Here is a 26,029-nt window from a genome sequence, read left to right on the forward strand (position 1 = left end):
AGAATTTATACCATCTTCTTCTGATCAGAATCATTTCATATGTAGATAATATTTTTTAACCTCATTAATGTTCCAGTTAGATTACATCTCCTGTCACTGATTCTCTTCTAGAATGTTGGCAAAGGATGAACTGATGACCATCCTTCAGAAGTGTTTCAGCGTTTTAAAGTCCTCTTCTGAAAAGCATCTTGGCAGCACAGAAAAGAGGATAGAGGAGCTCCTGGCCCAGCTTCAGAGCCTGGATGGTGAGAAGATGATATCCTGCCAATTTTACTGGCTATGAAAGTCATGTAACTAAAATGACATGGAAAACCCCATGTTCAGATGTATTGAGAGATGAAGGCATAAAGTCGTTCATGATCAGTCAGTATACCAAGCCTCAGAATATTACATATTGATAATTACAAACAGGTCAAATGGTTATCTTCCAGCTTTGGTTTAAGCAATGAAAAACATCAAATGGGCGAAAAATAGAAACATTCTTTGTGCAGATGGATAATTTGGAGGACTTACCTTTAAAAAAAAGGTGGGGGAGGGACAAAAATATTAAGATTGATGAGATTAGCAGGGCATCGTAATTAAGGACTCCTTTTAGATTTTTTTTCTTAAGCATTCCATCAGGTCCTTTATAGATTTCAAAAACACTGCATAAGTCATTAGTAAGCCTGAAAAATTAATAGTTCTCAACTGCTTTCACAGCAGTGAGGCTCATTGGTGTGCTGATTACCAGTGCATGAGGTCTGCTTTAATCAGACTTACAAGAGCCTGAATCCTTCAGTGAAAGTGAACTGAGGCAGCCTGCCATTTCTCTGTGTTGAAGGGTTACCAGTTCCCTTATTTTCATGGCCCCCATGTGACCATAGTTATATTTGCCAGATGCTGGGGTGCCTGGTTGTGTACAAGTAGCCATGTTCTGTTCTCTCACGCTCCAGGACTTCTTGTTCTTGTGGGCACCACAGATTGGTACTGATCATTAACTCTCATGGGCTCTTCTGCTCTCTCTCTAAGCCAAAGTATGGAATTCTTTTGGTAAAGCATTTCCCCTATTCAGGAAAATTTTAATGGAGCTTGGGCGAAAGAGACAGCTTGGTGGATAATGTATAAGCACATAGATTGGACATGGATTAGTGGAAATATTTTACTTGTAATGCCATAGCAATCCTTCCTGTTTGGCAAGTGTTCCTTTGTCTTGTAAAGCCTTTGGATTTAGGAAACCACTTTTGCTGATACCCCTCCCCGTCTCGTCTCCCTGCTGCAGTGTTAGGCACCGGAGGAATGCTTAGTTAATGGAAGGTGAAAGAGCAAGTGGCAGGAACAGGCAAAAGGAGGAAGTACCCCACAAGACTAAGGGGTGGGTTCCCTCCAGGTTGTGGGTGGGCATGAGCCTAACCATGTTTCAAAAGGGCTGTAATTGGTAATTGTGGAGATCATTGAGTCCAGCTACATACAGAATCTAAAGCTCAGAGGAGAAAGGAACTTGCTCAAAATCCCACAGCCAGCTAGCACCCAGACCAGTACCTACCTCTCTTAATCACCAGCTCATTGTTCTTTTCTCACCGATTCACACTTTAAATGCCCCCTAATTATGGTCACTGGGACAGTGAAGGTCCACTTTAAGGACATAAATAGGGTAAAAGACTTAGGAGTATTTAACATAAATTAGGTAAATTTCCATCTTTTACAAAATTGGACTCAGCCCTACCTGGTTTGGCTCAGTGGAGAGAGTGTAGGCCTGCAGACTGAAAGGTCCCGGGTTTGATTCTGGTCAAGGGCACATGCCCAGGTTGCTGGCTTGGTCCCCAGTAGGGGGCGTGCAGGAGGCAGCCGATCAATGATTTCCTTTCATCATTGATGTTCTGTCTCTCTCCCTTTCCCTTCTTCTCTGAAATCAATAAAAATATAAAAACAAACAAAAAAAACCGCACCAAAATTGGACTCAGATATTTGTAAAATGAAACTGCATATATAATGCAGTTTCATTTTACAAGTCTGAGATGTGGTTTACTGTGGCCTATGCTGAAGAGCAAAGGTGCACTTTGTGTTTTAGTAGATTATGTCAAAACTTTTACACACCCTCTTTATTACTTTAATAGCATTTTGTCAAAAATAGTACATTGGAACATCAGGGCCAAACTTGCCAGTGTGTGGGTTTATGTTGTTGATCATCGGCATAGTCAAAGGAATACAGTTTAAATTTGTTTTTTAGAAGCTATTTATAACAGCACAAAGACTTGGCGCTTTTTGCTGTTGGTTTTTTTGGAGGAGGGTATTTGTTTGTACTTTGTTTTCATTGTGGTCACATTTTAAAAATTCAGTAGCTGGTTTTTTCAAGACCCCTCTGCAGCATAAGTTATGTAATATTTATTGACCTTTAGCTTCTGGAAGAAATAATTTATCTGATGGACCCTTGGTCCCCTGCCAGATGTAACTGTATTTCTCTTGGCATAGTAGAAATGTTGGTTCTCCTGACTTGAATGGATTTATCCCAGTTGCTGTATATTGGTTTTGTATTAAAAGCAGAAGTCAAAGAGGAAGAAGATGCTTCTGGGTCACAGTCAAAGGGGCTTCAGAAGACAGACCTCTATCATCTTCAGAAGGTCAGGTCACTTCTCCTTCCAGTGACACCCTGTGATACTCCCTTTTTTCCAGTATGTACTCTAGATTAGCTCTGCCTGGATATTTCTATTTTCCTTTTAAAATCACACCCAGAAACAAAGCAGATTTTGTAATTTACTTATAAATGAAACATCCTATTTATCTCACTGCCAGCCTCATTCTCCATGTACACAGTCTGGAATTTACTAGTGAACATAGGTGGAAACTGTTCCTGTAGCCTCAGAGAGAGAGAAAATTAACTGGCAATAGGGAAAATGGGAACATAGTTGCAAAAAAGAACCCAATTATTTATCTGATGTATTTGTTGGTATTTCTGTTGAGCCTACCTCATTAGTTTTAGATACTTTTGTTGATTTTTTAAATGTATAGTCATGTAGAGCAGAAATTGAACTACAGTATACCCATTGTAATCTTTTTCAGGTAGTTCTAACTTTAGAATCTTGGTCGTCAGAGTATAGAACCTTCTTTGTATAGCATGATACCAAGTTATGATAAATGTAGAATAAAATTTCAATCTAAGCAAAAGCAAACCACATGGAAATCTATTCTGTTAGTGTGGCAAAAGGGCAAGGTTTTTCTTTTCCTTGTAAGTCCTTTACTTAAATGAAGTAATGAGTTGTGGATAGTGAGCACTCTGCCATATAACTTAGTAACGAAGTTAACTGCCCTTTTCCTCTTTCCCTGAAAATTTACTCAATGTTTGGAGCAAAACACTAGGAGGAGAGATTCTTTCCAGACCTTAAAAATAAAAAAGAACCCATTTTGATCTGATTCTTTCTTGCATATTCTGTCTTAGGCAAAGGGCATCAGCTGCCTCTGAGGGGTTTTCTTTCTCCAAATCACCAGAAAAGCTATGTTCTTTCCATCCACAGTCACTATTGGAAATGAAGGAGTTAAGAAGAACAGGAAAGAAACAAACCAAGTTTGAAGTCCTGAGAGAAAAAGTTGTGAACTTCATTGACTGTCTGGTGAGGTGAGTGGTTGCTCTTAAGCGCTAAAAATCTGGCTATTTTCCCAAATAGCACTGATGTGATAGCATCCATACCCATTTTGGGACACTTCCCCCTAGATTAGGCTTTATGCTTTTCAGGTTCCTCCTTCCAGCTTAGAATTGTAATTTTGATCGTCTTTCCATCCTTATGAAGATGTGTAAACAAAATGACTTAGTGCATTCTTTTACAGCTAGTTCAAAAGTACAGGTTTAAATTTGATCTAGTTCATTAGGCTGGGATACGAGGGGTGGTGATGAAAACAGAAAGCGTTTTTGCCCTCTCTAATAACACAGTGTTTGCATTGCACTTTATTCTTTTTTTAAAATTAAATCTTTATTGTTCAGATTATTGCACTTTGTTCTTTCTCTATCTCTGCTAAGAGTATGCTGGACCTGGGCCAAGCCCCAGAGCAGACTAGCCGTAATGTCCTATTTTATCCCGAGTAAAGAAAGGACTTATAATTCTAGAGAATACCTGTGCGATCATTATCAGCACTAAATTCATGTTGAGAAATGTACTCATAGCAAACTTAGAAGTCTACCAGTCTTGCTTGTTTTTTAAAGATGATTCCCTTTTGGGAAACCCAGATCATTGCTATAGAAAAACAAGGCAAGTGAGAAAAAGAAAATGACTTAATAGTTAAAGAGTAGGAAAACAAACTGTTATTTATCATTGCTGATTATATTTTAATGGCAGTCTAACTCAACAGCCAGCTAGACACTGAATAGAATCAAGTACTACAAATATAGCAGCTGTTATTGAAGACAAAAAGTGGTTTTCTGATAAATTACCTGACCTTCTTGAAAGTGAAAAGTTCCATTTTCCAGGACAATGTGGGGGCAGAGTCATTGTTCCTAGTCATTGGGGAGAAATTACTAATGTCATGAAAGAGGTCCAAATGACCAACCAAGTATGACAAAGGCATTTTACACTGAGAGAAATGTGTCATATAAAAGTGATGCAATGCAATGTTGAACTGACCTACAAACCAGAAATGACCTTATAGAACTCGTAGAGTTAATCTTGCCCTGCTGGCTTCCCTGTTCCTATAGTTTCCTGACCCAGGTTCCTGGATCTTCCCTTTTACCAGGTTGTACCATTGCAGTTGCTAAAAATAATTTTGCAATGAATTGTAGCATAATTTCTAAGCCGAATGTCAGGTTCCTTTTGTAGTTCTAACTAATCCCAAATTGTAGGCTCTGAAACCAGACAACCATTTCCCATTTGTGATCTTTGACCTAATATGTCTGACCTTTTACCTTTCTGAGTAGTTACTAAAATAAAACTGAACATGATTGAAATATGTTGTGAAATCACAAAATTTTCCTTACTAGGGTTGACTTTCTTTACTAAGATTGACTCTCCCAGGAGGAAAGAGATTAGGATTCGTAGCATATTAGAGCTAAAAGGGACCCGAGAAGTCATGTGGCAGCTAAAGCCCAGCGAGAGGCTGACTGTGGAAAGTCCCAGGCCCCGTATGATGACATCTGTCAAAAGGCCCTCTTCATTTCTCCATGCTGTTGCCAAGGATCAGCACATTACAGTTGTTCGAGAAGAGCTTGGAGTTCTGGAGGAAGGTGATCTAGAGCTGTTCAGACAAGTGATATACAAACAGACCGTGAAACTTTGCTGAGCTGGAAATTAAAAGGGAGAGAGAAGCCAAAGAGATGCTTGAAAGGAAGTGACAAAGGAAGAGATTTAAGTTAAAAAGCTAAATGGGAGAGGGAGTGGCTAGAAAAAGTTTGAGGAAAGTCAAGACGGCCTTGTGGCCATTTGGCAAACTTGGAAGCAAATACCAAGGGGAAGAAAAGAAAAATCGGACCTTCCTGAAACCACCGAAAGTGAAAGTGCAGCCTTGTTGAGTGGCCACCGGGGGTCACAGCAACATCACCTTCCCCCAACTCTCCCTTCCTACTCCGAAAGACTCATTCTTTCCTCCCATTTCCACCCCAAAGTAGAGTAGTATTTGCTTTTTAGTCTACTTTTGTTTGCAATTCAATTTTATATCAGTAGTAATTCTTTTGTACATTGAAATGAGAGGCTCTGTTTAAAAAGAAACCGTCCACACCCCCTACCCCTAGGCCAACCAAGATTGGAAGGTGCTACCATTGGTGCTGCCTTCTTTTTCCACAGTCTGTTACTTAATGTTTTGTACTTCACTGAATTGTGATAGTTAGAAACTTCATATATAGTTTGTGGAAATTATCCAGTTAAACATACTGCTTGGGGGAAAAAAGATAAACATAAGCAATAGACTCCAAAAGGCAGGGTTCCCAATGTACCATGAGCCTTATTGAGACGACTGAGAGCAGAGACTAAGTTAACGGTTTTCACCAAAATACAAGCTTCAACTTTTTAGCCCTTGATACTAAGTGGTTCTACCAGTTCCCTAAAAACACCTGTCTGATCTGAATCCAAAATGAGCATGGTAGATGCTGTAGTGTCCGACTAATTGCATATTTCTTCTCACAGCAAATAAGTTGCAGAAGAATGTTTCTGTGCCCATCTCCAGGTTTATAGTTGTTGTTCCCTTAATGTAGCCCAGTGGAAACAAAATATAGGCAAATATATTACCTCTGATGGAGATACTTTGAGGATATTAAAAAAGACTTTTTCCCTAAGGAATTCTAAACATTAAATATAAAGATACTGAAAAGGGAGAGGATTACAAATGTGAGACAATAATTTTTTCTGAAATTGACTATCTGGTTGCCTTGTTAAACTTCCAGTCCTTATTACATAGCAGGGACGTCAATAGAGTCTTTAATGATTGGGGAGAAACAGCCTGAGGTTGGTGTAGGAAGTTTATGGTCAGAAATTATAAATGAGTAACCAGCCATCCAGGGTGGCATTCAGCATCAGAGAAACCATTCCTGCGGCTATAGCTAAATTAACTTAATCTTGAGTAAGGTGTTAGCAGTACTTGAGGTACAGAATGCTGGTCCTTAGGTCATACTTTTTGCAATTGGCTTTTATTCTGATTGACTGCAGATGTCTACATAAGTGGACTGAGCTGGGGGCCAGGAGCTCTTGAGACAGGGAGGAAGGAGATACTGGGGAGTGATGTGTATGGTTAATACCCTCCTCACTTTCTCTTCCTCCACTGACACGCTGGTGAGCAGGAATAGTGGGATTTTCTGGGGGATGGTATCCTCTGCAAGAGGGAGAAAGCCAGGACTCCAGGAAGAAGAGGGTGATTTCCCTGGTAACTGGGCTGAGGTAAATGCACTGCTTGCACACATGGGAAAAGGAGCTGTTACAGTCTGTCATGTGGCCAAAATACTTTAAGGCTAGGACCGGACTAAGCCCCAGGAATCTTTCTGAAGGCATGTGAGTTCACTGAATTAGTGACTTATTACTCTGTCTTTGGGTAGTGTATGCCAAAGCTTCTTCCAATTTGTTACCCTCTAGGCTACCAAAGACCTATGTCACTATCATGGTTGAGACCAGCTGATGGGCTCATTATACATTCAAAGTGAATTTTAAAAAAATGATTTTAGAGAGAGGAAGGGACAGGGAGAGAAACATCAATGTGAGAGAGAAACATTTATTTGTTGCCTCCTGTTTACACTGCAATGTAAGGACAAACCCACATTTTGGTGCATGGGACAATTTTCCAACTAACTGAGCCACATTGGCTCAAACTGAATTTTTTAATGCTTTATTTTTTAAGTTCAGATTTAATTATGTTTATCATCTAGCTCAGAAGAATCCCAAGTTACACTTTTTAAATTTGCTTGTTTTTCAATACCATGAAGCTATCATTTAGCCTTTTCTGCCTTCTAAAGTAAAAAGTAATTGTAGCATAAAAAACTTTCAAGGTACCATTTCTATGAGAGTTACCAGTTAAAACACTTTCTGTGATCCAAAAAGAATTTTGTAAACTCTTAATTCCAGGCACAAGGCCTGTTTAATATTTGCAAGAGTTAAGTGTTTGCTCTGGCAGGAATGTGGGTATCTTGGTTTTCTAAACAATTTAAGAAAGTATATCTTTAATACTTTAAGAAATTGTATTTTAAAGGTTCATAGCAGAAATGTAATTTATGTGCATTTGTTCTTAAAGGTTTAAATCAGAACAAATATAGTTTCTTGTGCTCTAAAGAGTTCTGGAAGTTTTAAAAAATAATGGAATAGGTACAATTCTTTGTAAACCTGCATTGAATTTGATATTTGGGTTTGTTTGTTTTTGGTTATTGATTTTGCCCATTAAGCAAATTGCTCAGTCTTCCCTCAGATTCACAAAAATGTTACATTGAAATTAAACCTGTGCTTATCTAAATGCTGATAGCTGACTTGGGCTGTTTCAGAGAATACCTTCTGCCTCCGGAGACACAGCCTCTGCACGAGGTGGTGTACTTCACCGCTGCTCACACCCTTCACGAGCACCTCAATGCTGCTCCGCGCATGGCCCTCCACACTGCACTCAACAACCCCTATTATTATCTCAAGGTAAGGAGCAGATTCATCTCTCTGACAGTTTGGGTCAGACCCCAGGAATTATTTATCACAAAAACATAAATTTACAGTTCCTAGTGACCAGGCAGTTAGTTGGCACCTCTGTCAGATACCTTTAAAAATCCTTTAGACTTCGGAGGGTGTTTTCTAAGCCAGTGAAAATAATCAAGTCAACTAATGCTGCCAACATTGGATCATTGTAAATGTCTTCCCCTTCGTGTGATAAAATCAGAAGATAGATACTAAAACTTGAGTAAAATGCTACTACTCTTGTGAAATAAAAGAAATGTTTCCTACAATAACAGCGAAATAATGGCTCAAACTATATGGCCTACTAAAATTACTTAGAAATGCTCTGGGATTTCATCTTGAATTTTAAACCAAGGAAAGATCTATTCTGAGAGAGCATCTCCAGATGGCCGGAATCTGCCAGGGATAGACTCCTAAAACCAGACACATTTGATAGTTCTACGAAGTTGTTTATACTGAGAGTACAAGACAAATCAGGATCTTAAAAATCAACTTTCTTTAGCGAGGTAAAGTGGTCACTTTAAACATTTTAGTAAGCTATATTGCAGTAAGTTATATACATATATTAAAAGGTTTGTTGACAGTTTTTTAATAAGTTAATATTAAGTTAATTTATTAGTTACTAAGTTGTCAACTCAGTTTACCATGTAGAAATCTTAACACAAAGGACACCTAAGAAGTGACTCCATGAAACCTATGAAGTATTCTAATGTACTAGTTTCCTGTTCCAAAATGGCACACAGGCATGCTAAGCATTACAAGAGAAATCTTGAGTGGGAAGATATAAATCAGTGGTCTTCAGTGATGGTGGGTAGTGGGGGAGCTTGAGTAATTTCATATTCACAGCACAAAATATCAAGTCATTTTTATTATATAAAGCACACATTAAGTCTCTTACAAAATAATTCTTGCTAGTGGTAGGTCACAGAAAAGAACTGGTGTGATTTTAGCAGTCTTTGGGACTATCCTTCCTATATAATAAAAGCATACTATGCAAATCGACCAAACAGCAGAAGGACCTGTTACTATGACATGCACTGAACACCAGGGGGCAGACGCTAGGGCATGAATCTCATGCACCGGGCCTCTAGTATATTATAAATTCCATGTGTAAGTGAATGTGTGAGAAAGATTTTGTTTCTAAGTAAGAACCATGGATTTCAAATAAATCGAAAAACACTCATGATTTTTGTAAGGGTTAGGATCTGCAGTGTTGATAAGCCTTTGGAATTATAGACATGATAGTAGTGTGTTGGTATTAGTACAGTATAGTAATTGCTAGAATCCAAGTAATTTCAAATGTTGGAAGTAGCATTGTGTTGAAAATCCACAAAGAATTCCAAAACTTTTTATAGAAACCAGAAATGCATTAGGGTCTCAGAAATTAGTAATGTATTATTAAAATGAAAAAAAAAAGAATAAAATGAAAAATATGCTTGTCTTCTGATCCTGGGAGTATTCTTTAGTGACCAGGATTATGACCAAGACTTAATCCTAAACAAGCAGTTAACTGTTGGAGAGTAAATGCAACTCACTAAATAAAGGAAATTATATTCCACTAACTGATTTACTAAATTTAGGTCAGGGGTTTTATTGTCTGATTTTGTACCTAATCATTTCTGAAAGGTAATCATCTTAGTTTACTGTTATTTTTAGAATGAAGCACTGAAAAGTGAAGAAGGCTGCATTCCAAATGTCGCCCCAGACATCTGCATAGCATATAAACTGCACCTCGAGTGCAGCAGGCTAATCAACCTTGTGGACTGGTCAGAGGTAAGTGGAGGGAGAGGAGCAAACTGTGTATTTGTACACTATCCATGACACTTTCCTGGGGTGTTTTTCTTAATGTCTTTTTTGGAAAGCATAAATCACCTCATGCTTCAGAAATTTCTCCAAAATAGCAGCTTACTGTTCAACAGCCCCACTCCCAATCCCCTGCACTCTGATCCAAGCCAATGGTGCATTCATGGGATCAAATCCAAGATAACAGTAAGCAGAAGCTGAGCAGTTTAGATCAGTTTTGTTATTCCACAAAATAAAAGTATATTAACTACCATTTCTCTTATAGCATAAACAAAAAAAAATCCCCACATTAGAATAATTACACTAGCAATCAGGAAGCACAAGGAATAGTTGGCAAGGCCATGGACAACTGTTGTTCTTATTTTAAGTAATGATTCTTTCCCTCCTCAGAATATTACAAAGTTAACTGTTGAAGGCCTTATTTTACAGATCTGTTGTCACCGCTTAAAAATAATTGGCTGCTTCCAAGGAAAACAGGCATTTTGCTGGGGTAATGGAGGTTGGGAGTAGAGGATTCAGTACATCCTTTGCTTTTCAACTTTGACTAGTAATTTTTCTCTGCACATTTCTTCTCTGAAATAACATTATGCAGGAACAACTCTATTATCTTTTAATGTGTATTTGATTTAAAGTGAATATCAATATAGTTTTGAGAATCTGAAACTTGATGTAATTGTTAAAAATGTGCCAGTTAGCAGCGGCAGTGCTTGACCTGGCTTCATATAGAGCCATCAAGGGCAATTAAAAATGTTTGGCAACAGTAGAGATTTTTATTTTCTTCTGTCTTCTCTCTCAAAAGGCTTTTGCAACAGTTGTGACAGCTGCTGAAAAAACAGATGCCAATTCTATAACCTCAGAAGAAAGGAATGACATTATTCAGTATCCTTTTAAAACCACTCTGCAATGTCCAAGTTTATGTATAGAATGTTTATAATTTTCTAAGATCTACATTTGAGATTTATAAAGATGTGATGCAACCAACCTTATTGATATTAACCATTCCATCCCAGAATGTTTCTAAATATTTAATTCAAACTTTAATGTAAAATGAGGCCAAATATAAAATACTTGGTTTAAAACTTATAGCAAGATCATATTCCAAAATTCACCGAAAATATCCAAAACTGTCATTATTGAATTCTCTATTTTTATAAGGTTATTAATGTACTTTCAGGAGTTTTCATACTATGGAAAAAATTAGGTAAATATTAAGCACTTTCCACTCATATCTTATTACTGGATTCTAATTGCATTTAATGGTTTCCCTTAAGGGTTGTTTAATTTAGGAGTATATTTTGAACTATATTTCCGTTTACTAATGTTTTAACATTGATATTTTAACCTCTTGTCAAAATACAACATGGCCAATTTCCTTAACTATATCTTCCAGTGCTCGGTTCATTAGAGCTGTTTCTGAACTAGAACTTCTAGGATTTGTAAAACCTACCAAACAGAAGACTGACCACGTGGCAAGGCTAACATGGGGAGGCTGCTAAGAAAGCAAATGAATGAAGCCGCAAGGATCACATTTAGTTTGAGAGAAGAGAGAGACCAGTCATACTTACATACCACTAGAGGACAAATGTATAATCCCCACATGATGTTTAACCAGAAAGTAGACTGTTAATCCCAAACAGGACTATATCCAAACACTTTCGGCATACTTTGGAATCCAGTAACAGGCTTACATTGTAACTGAAACCTTTCTCACATTATCACTAATTTTCATATTAATAAAATGTTCTTGAACATAGTATGTAAATGTAATAACATTATTCAGGAGTGTAAAGTATTTGCGGTTGATTTAATAGTACTCATTCCTACTCCAAGACATTTTGGAGACATGGGAAAATCTGAGTATGGACTGGATGTTAATTAAATTAGGGAAGTATTATTTTAAGTGAGATAATAGTTTCTAGTTATATAGGACTACCTTATTCTTAGAAGCTGCACTATGTATGTTCTTTGAAATAATTAAATATAAACATATAAACAAATATGGTAAAGTAACTGTTCACTTTAAATGTATTTATTGACTGTTTTCAGCTTGAATGTTCTCTGAATAAAAAAGTGGGAATGAAGAAAATTCTTGAGTTTAGAAAAATAGGGTAATAGAGCTAGAGGGGGATTACAGGATTAAAAGATTTCTAATGGCATGTTTATTATGCTTATGGGAATGATCTAGGTCAGGGGTCCTCAAACTTTTTAAACAGGGGGCCAGTTCACTGTCCCTCAGACCGTTGGAGGGCCGGACTATAGTTTAAAAAAAACCTATGAACAAATTCCTATGCACAGTGCACATATCTTATTTTGAAGTAAAAAAACAAAATGGGCCGAAACCGGTTTGGCTCAGTGGATAGAGCGTCGGCCTGCGGACTGAAAGGTCCCAGGTTCGATTCCGGTCAAGGGCATGTACCTGGGTTGCGGGCACATCCCCAGTGGGAGATGTGCAGGAGGCAGCTGATCGATGTTTCTCTCTCATCGATGTTTCTAACTCTCTATCTCTCTCCCTTCCTCTCTGTAAAAAATCAATAAAATATATTTAAAAAAAAAACAAAAAACGGGAACAAATACAATATTTGTATTTGCATGTGGCCCGCGGGCCGTAGTTTTAGGACCCCTGATCTAGGAGAAAGAAAACAGATGCAGGAGAGAGGACTGCTAGACTGGTCTTTTAATGAGAGGATTTTGGATCTAGTTTTTACCTAGAACGTAGGAACAATTTTTGGAGCCATGTCTGAGTAGATAGGGACAGGTTATTAGGTGCTTTAGCTGAATATTCATTTATTAATACCAATTACTGTATAATTTTTGAAGGGAGTAGATAACCCAAATAATAATCACTTCCACCTAGGGAACATATTAAACAGATTCTAACAGTCCTCCCTTCCCTCATCTTCTAAAGCAGTCTCTGGGTTTAGAACATGGGATCTTTCCTAATTCTCCAGTTAATATTGTGATGCAAAAAAAAAAGTTGTCACTCCAATAAATTTAATTAAAAAATCCAGTTTTATATTTAATACTATGTGAAAACTTACATACTAAAAAGAACATTAATTCATTATTCTGATAAAATATATTCATAGTCACTCCAGAACTTAACTTCCTACTTGCATTCTCCTAAAAATGCTATCCCACTATATCATTGGTTCTCAGCTGGGGACTGTCTCCTCCCCCTACACCCAGCACTTGGCAGTATCTGGAGGTACATTTTGATTGTCACAACAGGGGATTTGAGGGAGAATTCTACTGTTATCTAGTGGGAGAGGCCGGAGATGCTGCTAAATGTCCTATACTACACAGGATAACCCCGCAAAGAAAGAGAATCATCTGGCTCAAATTGATGTGTTGCAATTGAGAATCTGTATTAGTCCATTAAAACCAGATAGAATCCGCCCCCCCCCACCCCTTATTGATGGCACCTTGTGTTATACCAGTGTTTCTCAAACATTTAATGGGCATATGAATTACCTAGAGATCTTGTGCAAGTTCTATACCTCATTTTGGCCTTGTTTTAAACAAAGAATTGGTAAAACATAATCACTAAAGTTTTTATAAAGGAAAAATAAACATTTTGCTTTCTCTGCCAAATTAGGTTATATATAAATTTTATCTATATTAGTAAGAGTAATATGCAAATTAACTGTCACTCCATGGTGGCACCCATGGCCACAAAGATGGTGGCACTGGCTGGAGCCAAGTAGCTGGCCGGAGTGGGGGGGACACTTGGCTTCCTGTAAGCCCCGGCTGGCCACCGAGAGCCGGCCTCTGGGTGGCAGCCACAGAGCTGGCTCCAGCCTGGAGCGAAGGCGGGAGGCAGCGGTCAGAGCTAAGGCCCGGGTCCCAGGTGCCAGAGGGAAGCTGGTGCCGGCAGCCAGGGAAGGAAGGCCTATTCTTGCATCTTCGTGCATCAGGCCTCTAATCCTATATAATAAAACCCTAATACGCAAATCAAACGAATGGAGGTCACTATGACGTGCACTGACCACCACGGGGCAGATGCTCAATGCAGGAGCTGTCTCCTGGTGGTCAGTGCACTTCCACAGGGGGAGCGCTGCTCAGCCAGAAGTGGGGCTCAGGACTAATGAGTGGCGGTTGGGGGGAGCCTCTCCCGTGCAGGCGGTAAGGAGCAAGGGGTCCTGGACTGCAAAAGGGCGCAGGCTGGGCTGAGGGACGTCCCCCCACCAGTGCACGAAATTTCATGCACCAGGTCTCTAGTGTATATATAAAATATCTCCTAGGCCATTTATGACTAGGATATGCTAATAGAATTCACAAAAGAACTCACTGAAGCATTTCCATTCATTTCATTATAGGAAAGCTTTGTTGAAAGTGACTTAAATGTGCTTTTGAAGTAAAACTTCCAAAGCTATTAAAACTGATCAATCATGTAACATTCTATCATGCAGTCAGTTATAAGCGATTTGGAATCAGACTCAGCTTTTGAAAATAGCACTCCAATCTTAGATTTGGTCAATGAAAATACTGATATTTAAGTCTTATCTGTTAAGTCAGATTAAATTGATTGGTTCCTGGAAAATGCTTACATTTAAAACATTGCCTTTATTCAAATACTACCCATCTGTACATTAAAAAACAAGCAGATTAGAAGTAAAGGTTTTATTCTTCCAACTAAATTCCAGTACTACAAGGGCAGTAAAACAATGATACACTGGGGGCGGGGGAAATGCAGCAATAAACATTTGTTAAAAAGACTGATAGAATAAATAAAAACTACCAAAAAAAAAAAAGAGAGAAAATCATATAAATCCATTTTGAAACCCCGAGAAGAAATGCCCTTCTCCTTCACTATTTCACAGGAAGCACTGTAGGCTATTTGCTTAATAATGTCCTGGGATTACATTCTAAATTATTAATAACTGGTTACAGCTTGGTTGTAGTGCACAATTAAAATCACACTAACTTCATCTGAAGTGTCATTCTACAGTTTTATTTACATAACCAGTGAAGGGCATGTTCTTAGAATACCAGCACTAATCCTTTCAAACATATTAATATAAGAAGCCAAATTGTAATGATACAGCAAGTGAGACCACTGGTATTAATACAGGTAGCAAAGGTCCATATCCAGGTGGTACTGACATCAGGGAAATTTCCAAAACCAGTTGCTGCCTAAGAGTAATTGTCACTGACGAAAGCTTGAAATAACCTGTATTCACAGGGGGGTATTTGCATTGCTGCATGTCATAATTGGGACCTCTTGCAACAATTCAACAAGGAACAAGGCAGCCCACAGATGCAGAAAATGTGATTCATGAAACATCTAAAGGGGGAGAAAAGGAAAATTAGTGCAAAGTCCAATTCAAAATTCAAACATATACCAGGTCTCTATTCCCAATATTGCTCCAGGTCAGCAATTTTCAACCATTTTCATCTCATGGCACACATAAACTAATTACTAAAATTCTGCAGCAGACCAAAAAATATATTTTTGCCCATCAGACAAAAAAGGTATAATTTTGATTCATTCACACCAATGGCTGCTGTAATTATTTTATCTGACAATCTAAGGGGAAAGGTCAGTGCCCCTGACTAGTCAGGTATTCCATGTTATAAAAATTCTTTCAGCACACTGGTTAAAAAAATCACTGCCCTACATACTTAAATAATAAAAAATAAGCCTTAGTAAAATGTCCTATTTCCACCAGGGTTTTTCCACCGTTTCCTGTTTAATTCTCTTCTTAAGTATGAAGATAATTATAATAAATGTCTTCTTAAAAGATTGTCTTGTTTTCAGTTCATATATGCAATACTTACAACTAGCAGGCTGTTCTCCATATCGTCGCATTATTTGATCATGCGTAAACTTCACAAATGCATCATATTGTTCTATAAATAAAGGTGTATGTGAATTACATGGCTTGTAAATGTCCTCTGTAATAAATTAGAGCCAGATAAACTGAAAAGTCCAGTATGTATAGTGAAACAATTCTAAGTTGGCACTTAATCAGACACATAACCTCAGTAATAATGATAATGTATCATATAAAAATCCACATTTTAGTCCACAGCACAAGACCATGTATAGGCTGGGTAGGACATATTTCTTAACCTATTAAAAATAAAGGGCTTGAAATAAAAAGATGTCTTTCTACTCTGAAATTATATTGCAAGTGTTCTATTAAATGGCAAATTTACTGCAACGAGAGAAAATAAGACAACACTTAAAAAATATGATATATCCCTCCCCATCCACCTGTTATCTAATCAGATGTCACAGAAAAAGACTTCTTATATAACTAAACAAATTATCTTGCCTTTTAAAAAATGTTTTTATTGATTTTAGAGAGAGGGGGAAGGTAAAGGGATAGAGAGATAGAAGCACCAATGACAGAGACATCATTTGGTTGCCTCCCCCCTACTGCGGATTGAGCCCACAACTTAGGCATGTGTCCTGACTGGGAATTGAGCCAGGGACCTCCTGGTTCCATGGGTCTATGCTCAACCCATAGAGCCACACCAGCCAGGCTATATTAGCACCTTGATTTAACTCCTTAAGAATCAAAAAGCTTATAATATTGCTATCCAGTAAAATCTGCATAAAAATGGGGGTGGGAGGATTCTGATTATGTTACCACATGTCTGTATCCCTCTCCTTTCTCTAAAAATCAATGAAAGCATACTTAAAAAAAAAAAAGCTGCAGCAGCTTGATACTCTAAATTGATGTACAATACTCGTTAGATTATTTCAAGTTTCTAGTCAAAGTTGATGGCAAAGTTACCATGAAAGGAATAAAGCCCCAAAATCCAAATTTATATCGGAAAAAATAAATCTAGTGCTGGTGCTGATCTATATGGCTAACAAAAACCACTATTTCTTGAAGTTACTGAGGGCCATAAGCTACAGAAAGATGCATTTCCTTTCTTGAACTGAAATTCTCTGGTTCTTAGAAAACATTGTACCAGTGTATACAGAAAGGAGTAATTTAATTGACATGAAGTATAATTTGGAAATAATGCATTTCTTAAGGTGAGTTTCTGGGAGACTAAATAAACTCATACCTGCAAGTTTTGTGTTCAGTATTTCTTCATACTCTTCTCGAACTTTCTCTTCACGTTCTTTCAATAAACGTTCACAGATCATCCCAACCTGCCGTAGAGTGAATAAGGGCTGTTCTTTTTTTAAAGGTGAGGATGTTGCAGATGAAGTCCCTATGTATAATATGAAGAACAAAGAAAGGCAACTGATTTAGGGCTGCCATAGAAAAGCGTCTTGTAATGGAAGAGGTCTCATTTGAATCTTTTGCTGTGATTGGAAAAACAGCAAGATGAATGCAATCATATATCAGAGGAAAAGTCTGAAGATGAGTGGAGAAAACTACAAAATACAAAGTTTAATAAAGTTTGTTTTTTTAATTACTGGTATTAGCTAGGAGACCACTTTGTAAAAATAAATACTGAGAATATATTCTTAATATTCAGTATTAAATTTAATGGATCAGAGTCCTTAAAGATTATTGATCTAAAAAGCCACTTGGCATAACCAGATAGTTATGCTTGATACAAAAGATTTCTTTCTTCAGCCCTGGCTAGGTAGCTCACTTGGTTGGCGTGTTGTCCTGTATACCAAAAGGTTGTGGGTTGCATTCCTTGTTGGGGCACGTATGAGAGGCAACTGATCGATCGATCGATCTCCCCCCCCCCTCAAAATCAATGAAAATATATCCTGGGGTGAAGATTAAAGAAAAAAAAAGATTTCTCAGAATGTATTCCTCTTAAGGCAATTTTATTTTCAAAAAATATCATTCCTCATGTCTTAAAAAGAACATCTAAAATTAATCTTTTTGAGAACTCAGAATTGATGAGCATCCACTATAACGTTGCTGCAAGTATTTTATGCACACACAAATACATAGATTTGCTATCAATAGTTTTTCCTGCTACGTGTATCTGTTCCTGGTGTAGCCCCAATTCCTCTTTTCATTTGCTCCTTATAATCTGTATGACTGAGACCAGTTAACTAACTGCTTCTTAGAGCTATGTCTATAGCAAGAATAAAGTATCCCAGAACTTTATTTATACCACCTAAAGCAAGCACAACTACACTAAGGCTATGTTTATTTACTTTCAAATTCCCAGCTTTGTTAGTTGAACCTGACAGTTAATTGATCTATGAAATAAACAGACTAATTAATGATTATGATCTTCATCCTCTGATATAGTCTAGTCCAGTGATGGTGAACCTTTTGAGCTCGGCGTGTCAGCATTTTGAAAAACCCTAACTTAACTCTGGTGCTGTGTCACATATAGAAATTTTTTGATATCTGCAACCATAGTAAAACAAAGATTTATATTTCTGATATTTATTTTATATATTTAAATGCCATTTAACAAAGAAAAATCAACCAAAAAAATGAGTTCGCGTGTCACCTCTGACACGCATGTCATAGGTTCGCCATCACTGGTAGTCTCTACACTTACTTCCCCATTCTACATTTTCACCCACTTATACCTGGCCTCCCAAATTGGCAGGAGTGCTGCAGAATTTAGTTTTGAACAAGTTCATGTTCCCTAATCTAATTTTATTTCACTGTTTTTACAGCCTTTGAATGTTTTTTTTTTCTTTTCAATTCTACCAGATTTTCCTATCCCGGCTGGGAGGGGAGAGAAAGAAGGCAGGCAACTATTGTCCCAAGAAAAACTATTTTGCTGAGAAGTTTACTAAAGGTAAGAGCCACTTTTGATGGCTTTTTCAGTAAGAAGCTTTACTTCCCCTTCATTTCAAATAGCCTTCATTTTTCTGCTCTTTTTAAAAAGTGTATTTGCAAACTACTCCCCCCAACTAAAAGGTAGGTATAGAACAACACTGGATCAAAACAACACATGTTTAGGAATCTATCCTAACAGGACAAGTGCATGAGGATATATGTATAAAAGACAAATTTTTGTAAATACTATATAGCAGAAATTCTGAGTCTAATTCATTAATGGTTTGATAATCTTGGGAAATCCATAAAATGGCATAGTATTCAGCTATGGCAAAGTACGTATATACCTAACAGAGAAACACATGGTATACTGTTACTTTTTTTTAAATGGAGGCTTCAAATCATAGCATTTACTTATTTTTGTACCGTATTTTTTAAGTGATCATGCATTACTTGAATAAATGTTGTGGGGTTTTTTTTTTAATCGAGGGGAGAAATAGGAGCTTAAGTGTCTAACGGATTACTTTTTCCTATACTAAGTAACATTGCCTTTCACTTAGTTTATTATTACCTGGCGAAGCTGGTCCACTGAGGAGAAATGCATTTGGCTGTGCATCAGAAGTACAACATGGATCCGTCTGTTGAAAACTAGTTTCTAAATGTCTTCTCTTCTGCATGCGTTTATACTCTTGTTTTATGTTGTACAGAATTTGTTCTAAAAGAAAAAAGTTAAAAGTTGGCAAGATAAAAACTTTCAAGTTTTTAAAAAAGCGTTGTTTATATCAATTAGCTTATGGTAAAAACTGGTTTTGTTATATGTCATTTCACTGAATGTCACAGAACCTGTCAATGATGTGAAGTGAGTACTTACTGTACATCTTTAAGAAGTTAGTAATTCCAATCCAAAGCCAAACAAAAATTAAAAGTGAGAATTGTCATTCAGTAAAATGACAGAATACATGGGAACTCAATTATCACATATTAAATAGTAATAGCTATTTAATGGTAAAAGCTCAACAGAACCTATGACAATTAAGGCATTAACAGCAAACTTTTGTTCTGAATATTTGGAGTAAAAACCGATGTAAAATGCTTGGTATGTCACAGGTAATTAGTTAGAATCACTATACCATGGTGCCATTATCTTCAACCATAACCACGGAAACAAGGATAAAATTATATCAAGTATATCCCTAAGGTGAGTATGATTCATTTTAGAACAACTTCTAATTCAAAATAGTTACCATTTAGCCTCTCCAGAAAATCCCTCCTTGAGGTTCCAATGTCCCTCCCTAACAGACTTTCTCACAACCACCACAGCCCCTAAATTAATAGGCTACCCATCTGAAACTACAGGTCCTTTTATAACATCATTTCATTGAATGTTGTTTTAAAACATTGATGAGAATCAATTAGCCATGATAAAACTGGTTTAGTTGTACTCCAATGATGTGAAGTGAGGACTTACTGTACATCCCAAGAAGTTAATAATGCCAACCCAAAGCAAAATTAAACAAAAATTAAGAGTTATGGTAACTAAGAGGCAATAATATGATCCATAAATATAACAGAGTGTAACTATCAATTATACAATGATGGATTAATTTAACTATGAACTAAAAACTCACTGAAGGCTAGCAATTTTTATAAGATAAGAACGATCCTTTAAAAAATATTTCAGACTGGTGGTTTTCTTAGGTATATATTTAATTTTCTTTTCTCACTTTATATTGTTTCCTAGTAAGTCCTTTTAGGGCTTTTGAGAGATAGACTAAGCAGACATCAGTCACTCCTTTGAACATTATAGATTATGCCATTTCATTATTTTAATTGAAAAAAGGGGGAAGAAAAATCGAAAGAGATATACTCAGTGAAGATTTCATTTATGTAAATTTTGTGTGTAAACAAACCTGTTTACATATAGATGAATGTGCAGTGTAAGTACAAAAATCACACTTTGGAATAATTAACTTTTAAGGTAGTTGTGTGAGGGATGCTTTAGCTTTATTTTTCACAATATTAACATTTGTTTATGTCAAAGTTATTTTCAGTCTTAATCTATTTATTTGCAATAGTTTATAATTTAAAATCAAAGTTACCAGTGTGAAATAAAATGGCTGTCTATTTGAACAGTTAAGCACCTTAATAGAAATGGGTTTCCTAAGATTCACAGGTGTCCATTAAAACTGGTGCAACATCCTATACCAACCAGGACAAGCTCAAGTATCCTTATTTTTTAACACTTTCAGTAGCAATATTGTAAAAGGTTTCAAGGTTATGATGGTTTAGTCTCATTCATTTTTTATTTTCTGCTGAAAGCTAACATCATCGCCATCAAAAGTGCCATTCAAAGCATCCTAAAGTTTATTCACAACCAGAGATTTCAAATGTACTAGGCCCAGAGTAACCTGACCTTAACATCTCCTATATGATTTATTCTTTGATCACCACACAGCTGTTCTCAGATTACTTAGTCTTCCTTTTGTTTCACAAAGTCAACAAAAGCATAACTAAGATGTACCAAAAGAATAGTTTTAACAAGCAATTTGTTCCTTTAATACTCTCAAAAAATATCTAGCCTGGGATTAAGATATGGTAAAATTTATCCTGGCCAGGTGGTTCAGTTGGTTGGAGCATAGTCTCATACACCAAAAAGGTTGAGGGTTCCAATACCATCAGGGAGCTAACAAAAGGCAAACCAATCAATGTTTCTCTCCCCGCCTCTTCCTCTTTCTAAAATCAATCAACATATCCTCAGGTGAGGATTAAAAAAAAAAAGATACGGTCAAACTTTTAAAATTTTAGCTTTATAAACGTCCATACCATCTTAAGAAGAATCAAGCAAGCTAAGGAATTTTTAAGATATAATTTACAAATTAGTTCACCAATTTAAATGTACTATTAGTACATCTAACAGGATGCAACTATGTCATCCAAGCCTCAATGTGCCCTCAAATGCTCTAATACTGGTAACATGTGAATAACTTAACCAAGATCTTAGCAACACAAATAGCAAAAGGCTAATAACTGCAAGCCTCAAACTTAATCCTCTATCTCAGTTCAGAGTGAAAGCAATTTTGAAGCTGGAACTCAAGAAATTTCCCTAGATTCAATTCAATACAACACACATAGTAAGCTCAGCCTAGATATTTGTCTGACCTAGGTTGCTTTCATACCAGCTGCATAAAGACCTTCCATATATCAATAAAGTACCTATGTCCACTTAATCATAAGCTACTTAAATCTAGCCATCTCTTAGCAAACTAGCAAGTGACATTTTATTCTAAGTACAATGTAACATCTGACATTGTTTTGCAAACACAATTTGCAGTCCATTAAAGAAAAAGTCAAAACTTCACTTACACGATCAGTTAGTTGCACATTTGAGTTTTAATCATGCAGCTTTCATACTTAACCAGGAAAAATAGATTGAATTTGAAGTAAATCACTTACTAGTAAAATATGTAGTTACCTGCATGACAATCTACCACAACAAATGGCTGTATATAGCTTTTCAAAAATCCTAAAAACTACATCACACTTTTATGAATACTGCTAAGACTTTCTTTTTTCCACTGTACTAGATTAAGTAAATAATCAGTATTACTAAATTCTATGACTATAGCTTTTCATTCCCAAATCTAGTAAATGACATTGAGATTGTGAATAAAATTCTCCTCCTTTAACAGGTAGTAGTAGATTATCAATGAGACAACACTTACTCCTTTGGGATATTAAAAGAGAAAAACAAACAGAAACAAAACAAGAAAAAAATCCCAGGTAAATGTGAAAAGAAAAAGCCTGAGTTGATGAGGGTAAGAGAAACAGCATTAAGATGGGACTGAGAGCAAAAGGAGAAATACGGAATTAGAAGCAACTAAAAATGTGTTGAGGACAAAAAAATTGTAGGAGGGGAGGAATCAAGTATCTTTTTTTCTAGAGTAGAGGCCACAAAATGTCTAAGCATCTGTGATACTAAACTTTTGGTCTGGACTTGTATAGACTTACTGTTTTCCCACTGACATCATTAATAGATCAAACACTAAGTTTCATTAACCGTTTTAAGTGTAGAATAATACCCTTTTTTTCACATTGTGTACTAATTTTTCTATGGCATATCTTTGAAAACACAAAGTGAAAGTTCATTTAGACAGATGACTCCAACAGTGGGATTAAAATAAATAAAATAAATCTTGAAAGTCTGTCAGCTCCAGGCAGGAACACAAATCTAATGGAAAGCCTATACACACGTACAGAAAACCTGCAGTAGTCATTAAAACCTAAAACTAAGAAAATGTTCTAAATTAAGACCAAATCTAAAGTTTTGAACTATATACTAGGCATGTCATGCCTACTTTATAAATTAAAACACTCAATTAACAGTTGCTATGGAGACCCATTTTTTGTAAATCAATTATTTTCCCATGATCATCTGTTCAGAAACTAACAGTTCTCACACTCTCCTTGAAGGAATCCTTAAGAACAATGTTCTTATCCAGCCAAGAGCTATTAAGTAAAAAGAATGTGCTGATGCTGTTTTTAATTCACTTTAAAATTATTGCTATGGGACCTGAAACCAAATTTTAACCAAAAAATTGTAAAGTTATATCTACAGTCTTAACTTCTACTTGGATTAGCATGAATCCTAACAAGCGTAATATAGTTGCACACAATTATATAAACATTAGGGTATTATTTACAGTTCTTTAAAAAAAAGTACATTATATAATATTTTAATGTATAAGAAGCATTCATTGGTTTCCTACAGGAGGAAGAAAAACTATAATCATTACAGGTCAAATTCTATTATTCCACTGGTACTATAAAAGCCAATGAGTATTTATTTGAAATGACTCAATCTGTTAAAACCCTGCCAGGCCTAAGTATAAATTTCACAAATTAACTGCACAATGGGAGTCACTAATGCAAGGAGTCCAACAATCCTCAACCAGCAGATGTCTCTTCCCTGATATCCAAGAAGCTTCATACCTCTATTTTATATTACACTAGACAGATTCTAAAGGGGTATGTTAACCCTGTTGCTTTTGCTGTTCAGCTCTTTACTATCTGCAATTATCTCTTCAAATAACTTACAAACTAGAAAAATACAGAATAATAAGAACAAAAAAGCAGTCTTATCCAAAAAAATGGATAAGAGAAAGGGGAAAGTGAACTATCCAAATCCAAATCCTCAAGCATGCATGTTACAGAAGCTTTGATTCCAATTTACCATGGCCATCATAAGGTAAGCCTTGGAAGGACAGACAGCACAATCAACCTGAAGAACAAACCAGTCTTCTACAAGAAGTTATTAGGGCACCCCAAACACACACATACATTGCTATAGCATACCTGGAAACCAGGTTGCAAACTGATGACTGACAGACTAAAGACATGTCTGGCTTGAATACTTAAAACAAGTATGAATTTGTGGCTGTCATTTAAAAGTTGGGTATTTTACATTAAAAGTCAGGTTTTTGGCTACGTTGGGGTGAGGGAGGAATTGGATATGTGGTAAAATTCAGCTAAGAATAGCTGCTACCTTTTGGACATAATGAATATATAAATCACCTAGGAATTTTTTTTTTTAATGAAGACAGGAATGGATCCTCAGATTCTGCATTTTTAATAAATTTCCAGGTGATGCTGCTGATCAATAGCAAGGTTGGAACTCACTGGTTCCCACAAACTTTATGGGCATTAAAGTTTCTATCTAATTAAAAAGTGGTTGGTTTATTTTTTATTGGCCATACCAGGAAATGGAGAGAAGAAAAGTAGTAACAACAGAAATTATTACAAGTATAAATATATGTAAGGTGTACTAAATACACTTTGCTACCCTCACTTGCATAGCTATTCTAGTTCAATGGTAGACATGCCCTCCTCCCCAGCAGGAAAATATTCTGTAAATCAATTTGAACTTGATTGGATCTACCTCAGGAGACTCATTACATGACATTAACATACACATACCTATTCATTTTTCCTAACACACCTTTCTTAAAATCCATGTTCATTATGTAATCGATAGTGAACAAATGCATGTTGTTTTATTTCTGCTTTAAAAAAGCAATTAAGACTATCTCACAGCAGAAGGTACTGATTAGAAGCCCACAGACATCTTGTTTATCCCCTATATATTGTAAATTAGTAATGAATATTTAAAAGTCAACATATTTCACAATAATTGTGACTTCTAGAAGGAAGGAAGGCTACTGAGAAGATATGACAATAAAAAGGTCCAAATGCTCAATGGCCCAAACTGAGAGAAATGGTCTGAACTAAAATTAAAGAGTTATCTATGAAGAGAAACTAAAGTCTGAAGCATGAAATGTTACTGCTTAGGGACTATGAAGCTAGACAAAGTGGAGCTGAATCTAGAACTAAGGAACTCCGAAGTTTAATGGCCACATGAAGACAGAAAACAGCCAGAGAAATGGAAGAAAACAGTATTGTCACAGAAGGGAAGAAAAAAAGTATTTCGAAAAGGGAATAAGTCTGCAGTGTGCTGTAAGAAAGGTCAAACAAGAAGAGGATTCACAGTGTGCCATGAAAGTCATTGGTGACTTGACAAGAGCTGTTTGAGGCACAAATATATTTGGAATGAGTTGAGAACCCAAGAAATGGAAGCAAATAGACTACCTGAAAGCTTTTCGAATTAGATTTTGAAGTGGAGGACTCTGGATGACTGCTGAAGGAAAATCAGGATGTTTTAGTTACTTTATAATGGGAAATTAAAGCAAAGGTCTGGTTGGGAGAGAAAAATAGTTGAGGAAATGTTCCTTTGGAGAGAAGTGGGATCCTTCCCCTCACTGTGTCAAGTGCTTTATTGATCTCACTTAATTTTCCTCAATGATACTAAAAGGAAAACAAGATAGGCACAAATGTTGGTAGTGTTGGTACGGGGGGAGGAATGAAGAATGTGCCATACGATGGCTTCTTTTTTTTCCTGTGAAATACAAGACAAGGTTATTCACTGAAATAGCAGGATTGCTGGACAGTGTAAAATGTCACATTTGAGGTTGCTCTATTGTGACAGTTTTCAGCACTCAGGGACAGGAAAGCTCAACCCTAATAACAACTCTAGAAGGGAAATACTATCACCATGTGCATAATTTGAAATTTTGCTTTAACGTCAGCTGTATTATGGCAGAGCCAACCCTGATCTCTGGGCCTACACTCTTAATATCCACTCCCCTCTCCAGTATTGTACTACTAGACCTAGCCAGCATTCTACAATCACCTGAAGCTACAATAAGTCACAATAAGGAAAGTTAATTTTTAAAAAACCACATAGGATGCCAGTTATAAAAGGGACTAGAGGCCCGGTGCATGAAATTTGTGCGTGGGTGCGGTCCCTAGGCCTGGCCAGTGATTGAAGCGCGAGTGTCTGGTGTGGAAGGGCAGGTCCCAGCTAACTCTGGGCTCTGGGCAGCACCTGGCCCACAGGCCGGCCCTCCCCCC

General features: G+C 36.7%; 2 protein-coding genes across 6 annotated transcripts in view; one reads left to right on the top strand and one right to left on the bottom strand.

Annotated features, from left to right (window-relative positions):
• Window positions 1-11,652, top strand: part of ORC3 (origin recognition complex subunit 3) — a 51,280-nt gene extending 39,628 nt beyond the window's left edge. For 3 of the 5 annotated variants that reach the window (XM_006095360.3, XM_014461400.2, XM_023759342.1), the window contains 7 exons: window positions 112-245; window positions 2,518-2,597; window positions 3,489-3,589; window positions 7,916-8,057; window positions 9,750-9,866; window positions 10,696-10,775; window positions 11,287-11,652. In XM_006095360.3, the coding sequence (XP_006095422.1) occupies window positions 112-245; window positions 2,518-2,597; window positions 3,489-3,589; window positions 7,916-8,057; window positions 9,750-9,866; window positions 10,696-10,775; window positions 11,287-11,392 (760 nt within the window). In that variant the 3' untranslated portion in view covers window positions 11,393-11,652. The remainder of the gene's footprint in view (window positions 1-111; window positions 246-2,517; window positions 2,598-3,488; window positions 3,590-7,915; window positions 8,058-9,749; window positions 9,867-10,695; window positions 10,776-11,286) is intronic. The other 2 variants (XM_014461402.2, XM_006095361.3) reach the window with 1 other exon arrangement.
• A 2,849-nt stretch (window positions 11,653-14,501) lies between these two features.
• AKIRIN2 (akirin 2) overlaps window positions 14,502-26,029 on the bottom strand; it is a gene marked incomplete at its 5' end in the record, with an annotated part of 11,920 nt that continues 392 nt past the window's right edge. The window contains 4 exons of the mRNA XM_023759340.1: window positions 14,502-15,180; window positions 15,675-15,746; window positions 16,920-17,069; window positions 19,137-19,280. Of these exons, the coding sequence (XP_023615108.1) occupies window positions 15,170-15,180; window positions 15,675-15,746; window positions 16,920-17,069; window positions 19,137-19,280 (377 nt within the window). The remainder of the gene's footprint in view (window positions 15,181-15,674; window positions 15,747-16,919; window positions 17,070-19,136; window positions 19,281-26,029) is intronic.

This window comes from Myotis lucifugus, unplaced genomic scaffold (assembly GCF_000147115.1).
Source record: "Myotis lucifugus unplaced genomic scaffold, Myoluc2.0 scaffold_152, whole genome shotgun sequence".
Taxonomy (NCBI): domain Eukaryota; kingdom Metazoa; phylum Chordata; class Mammalia; order Chiroptera; family Vespertilionidae; genus Myotis; species Myotis lucifugus.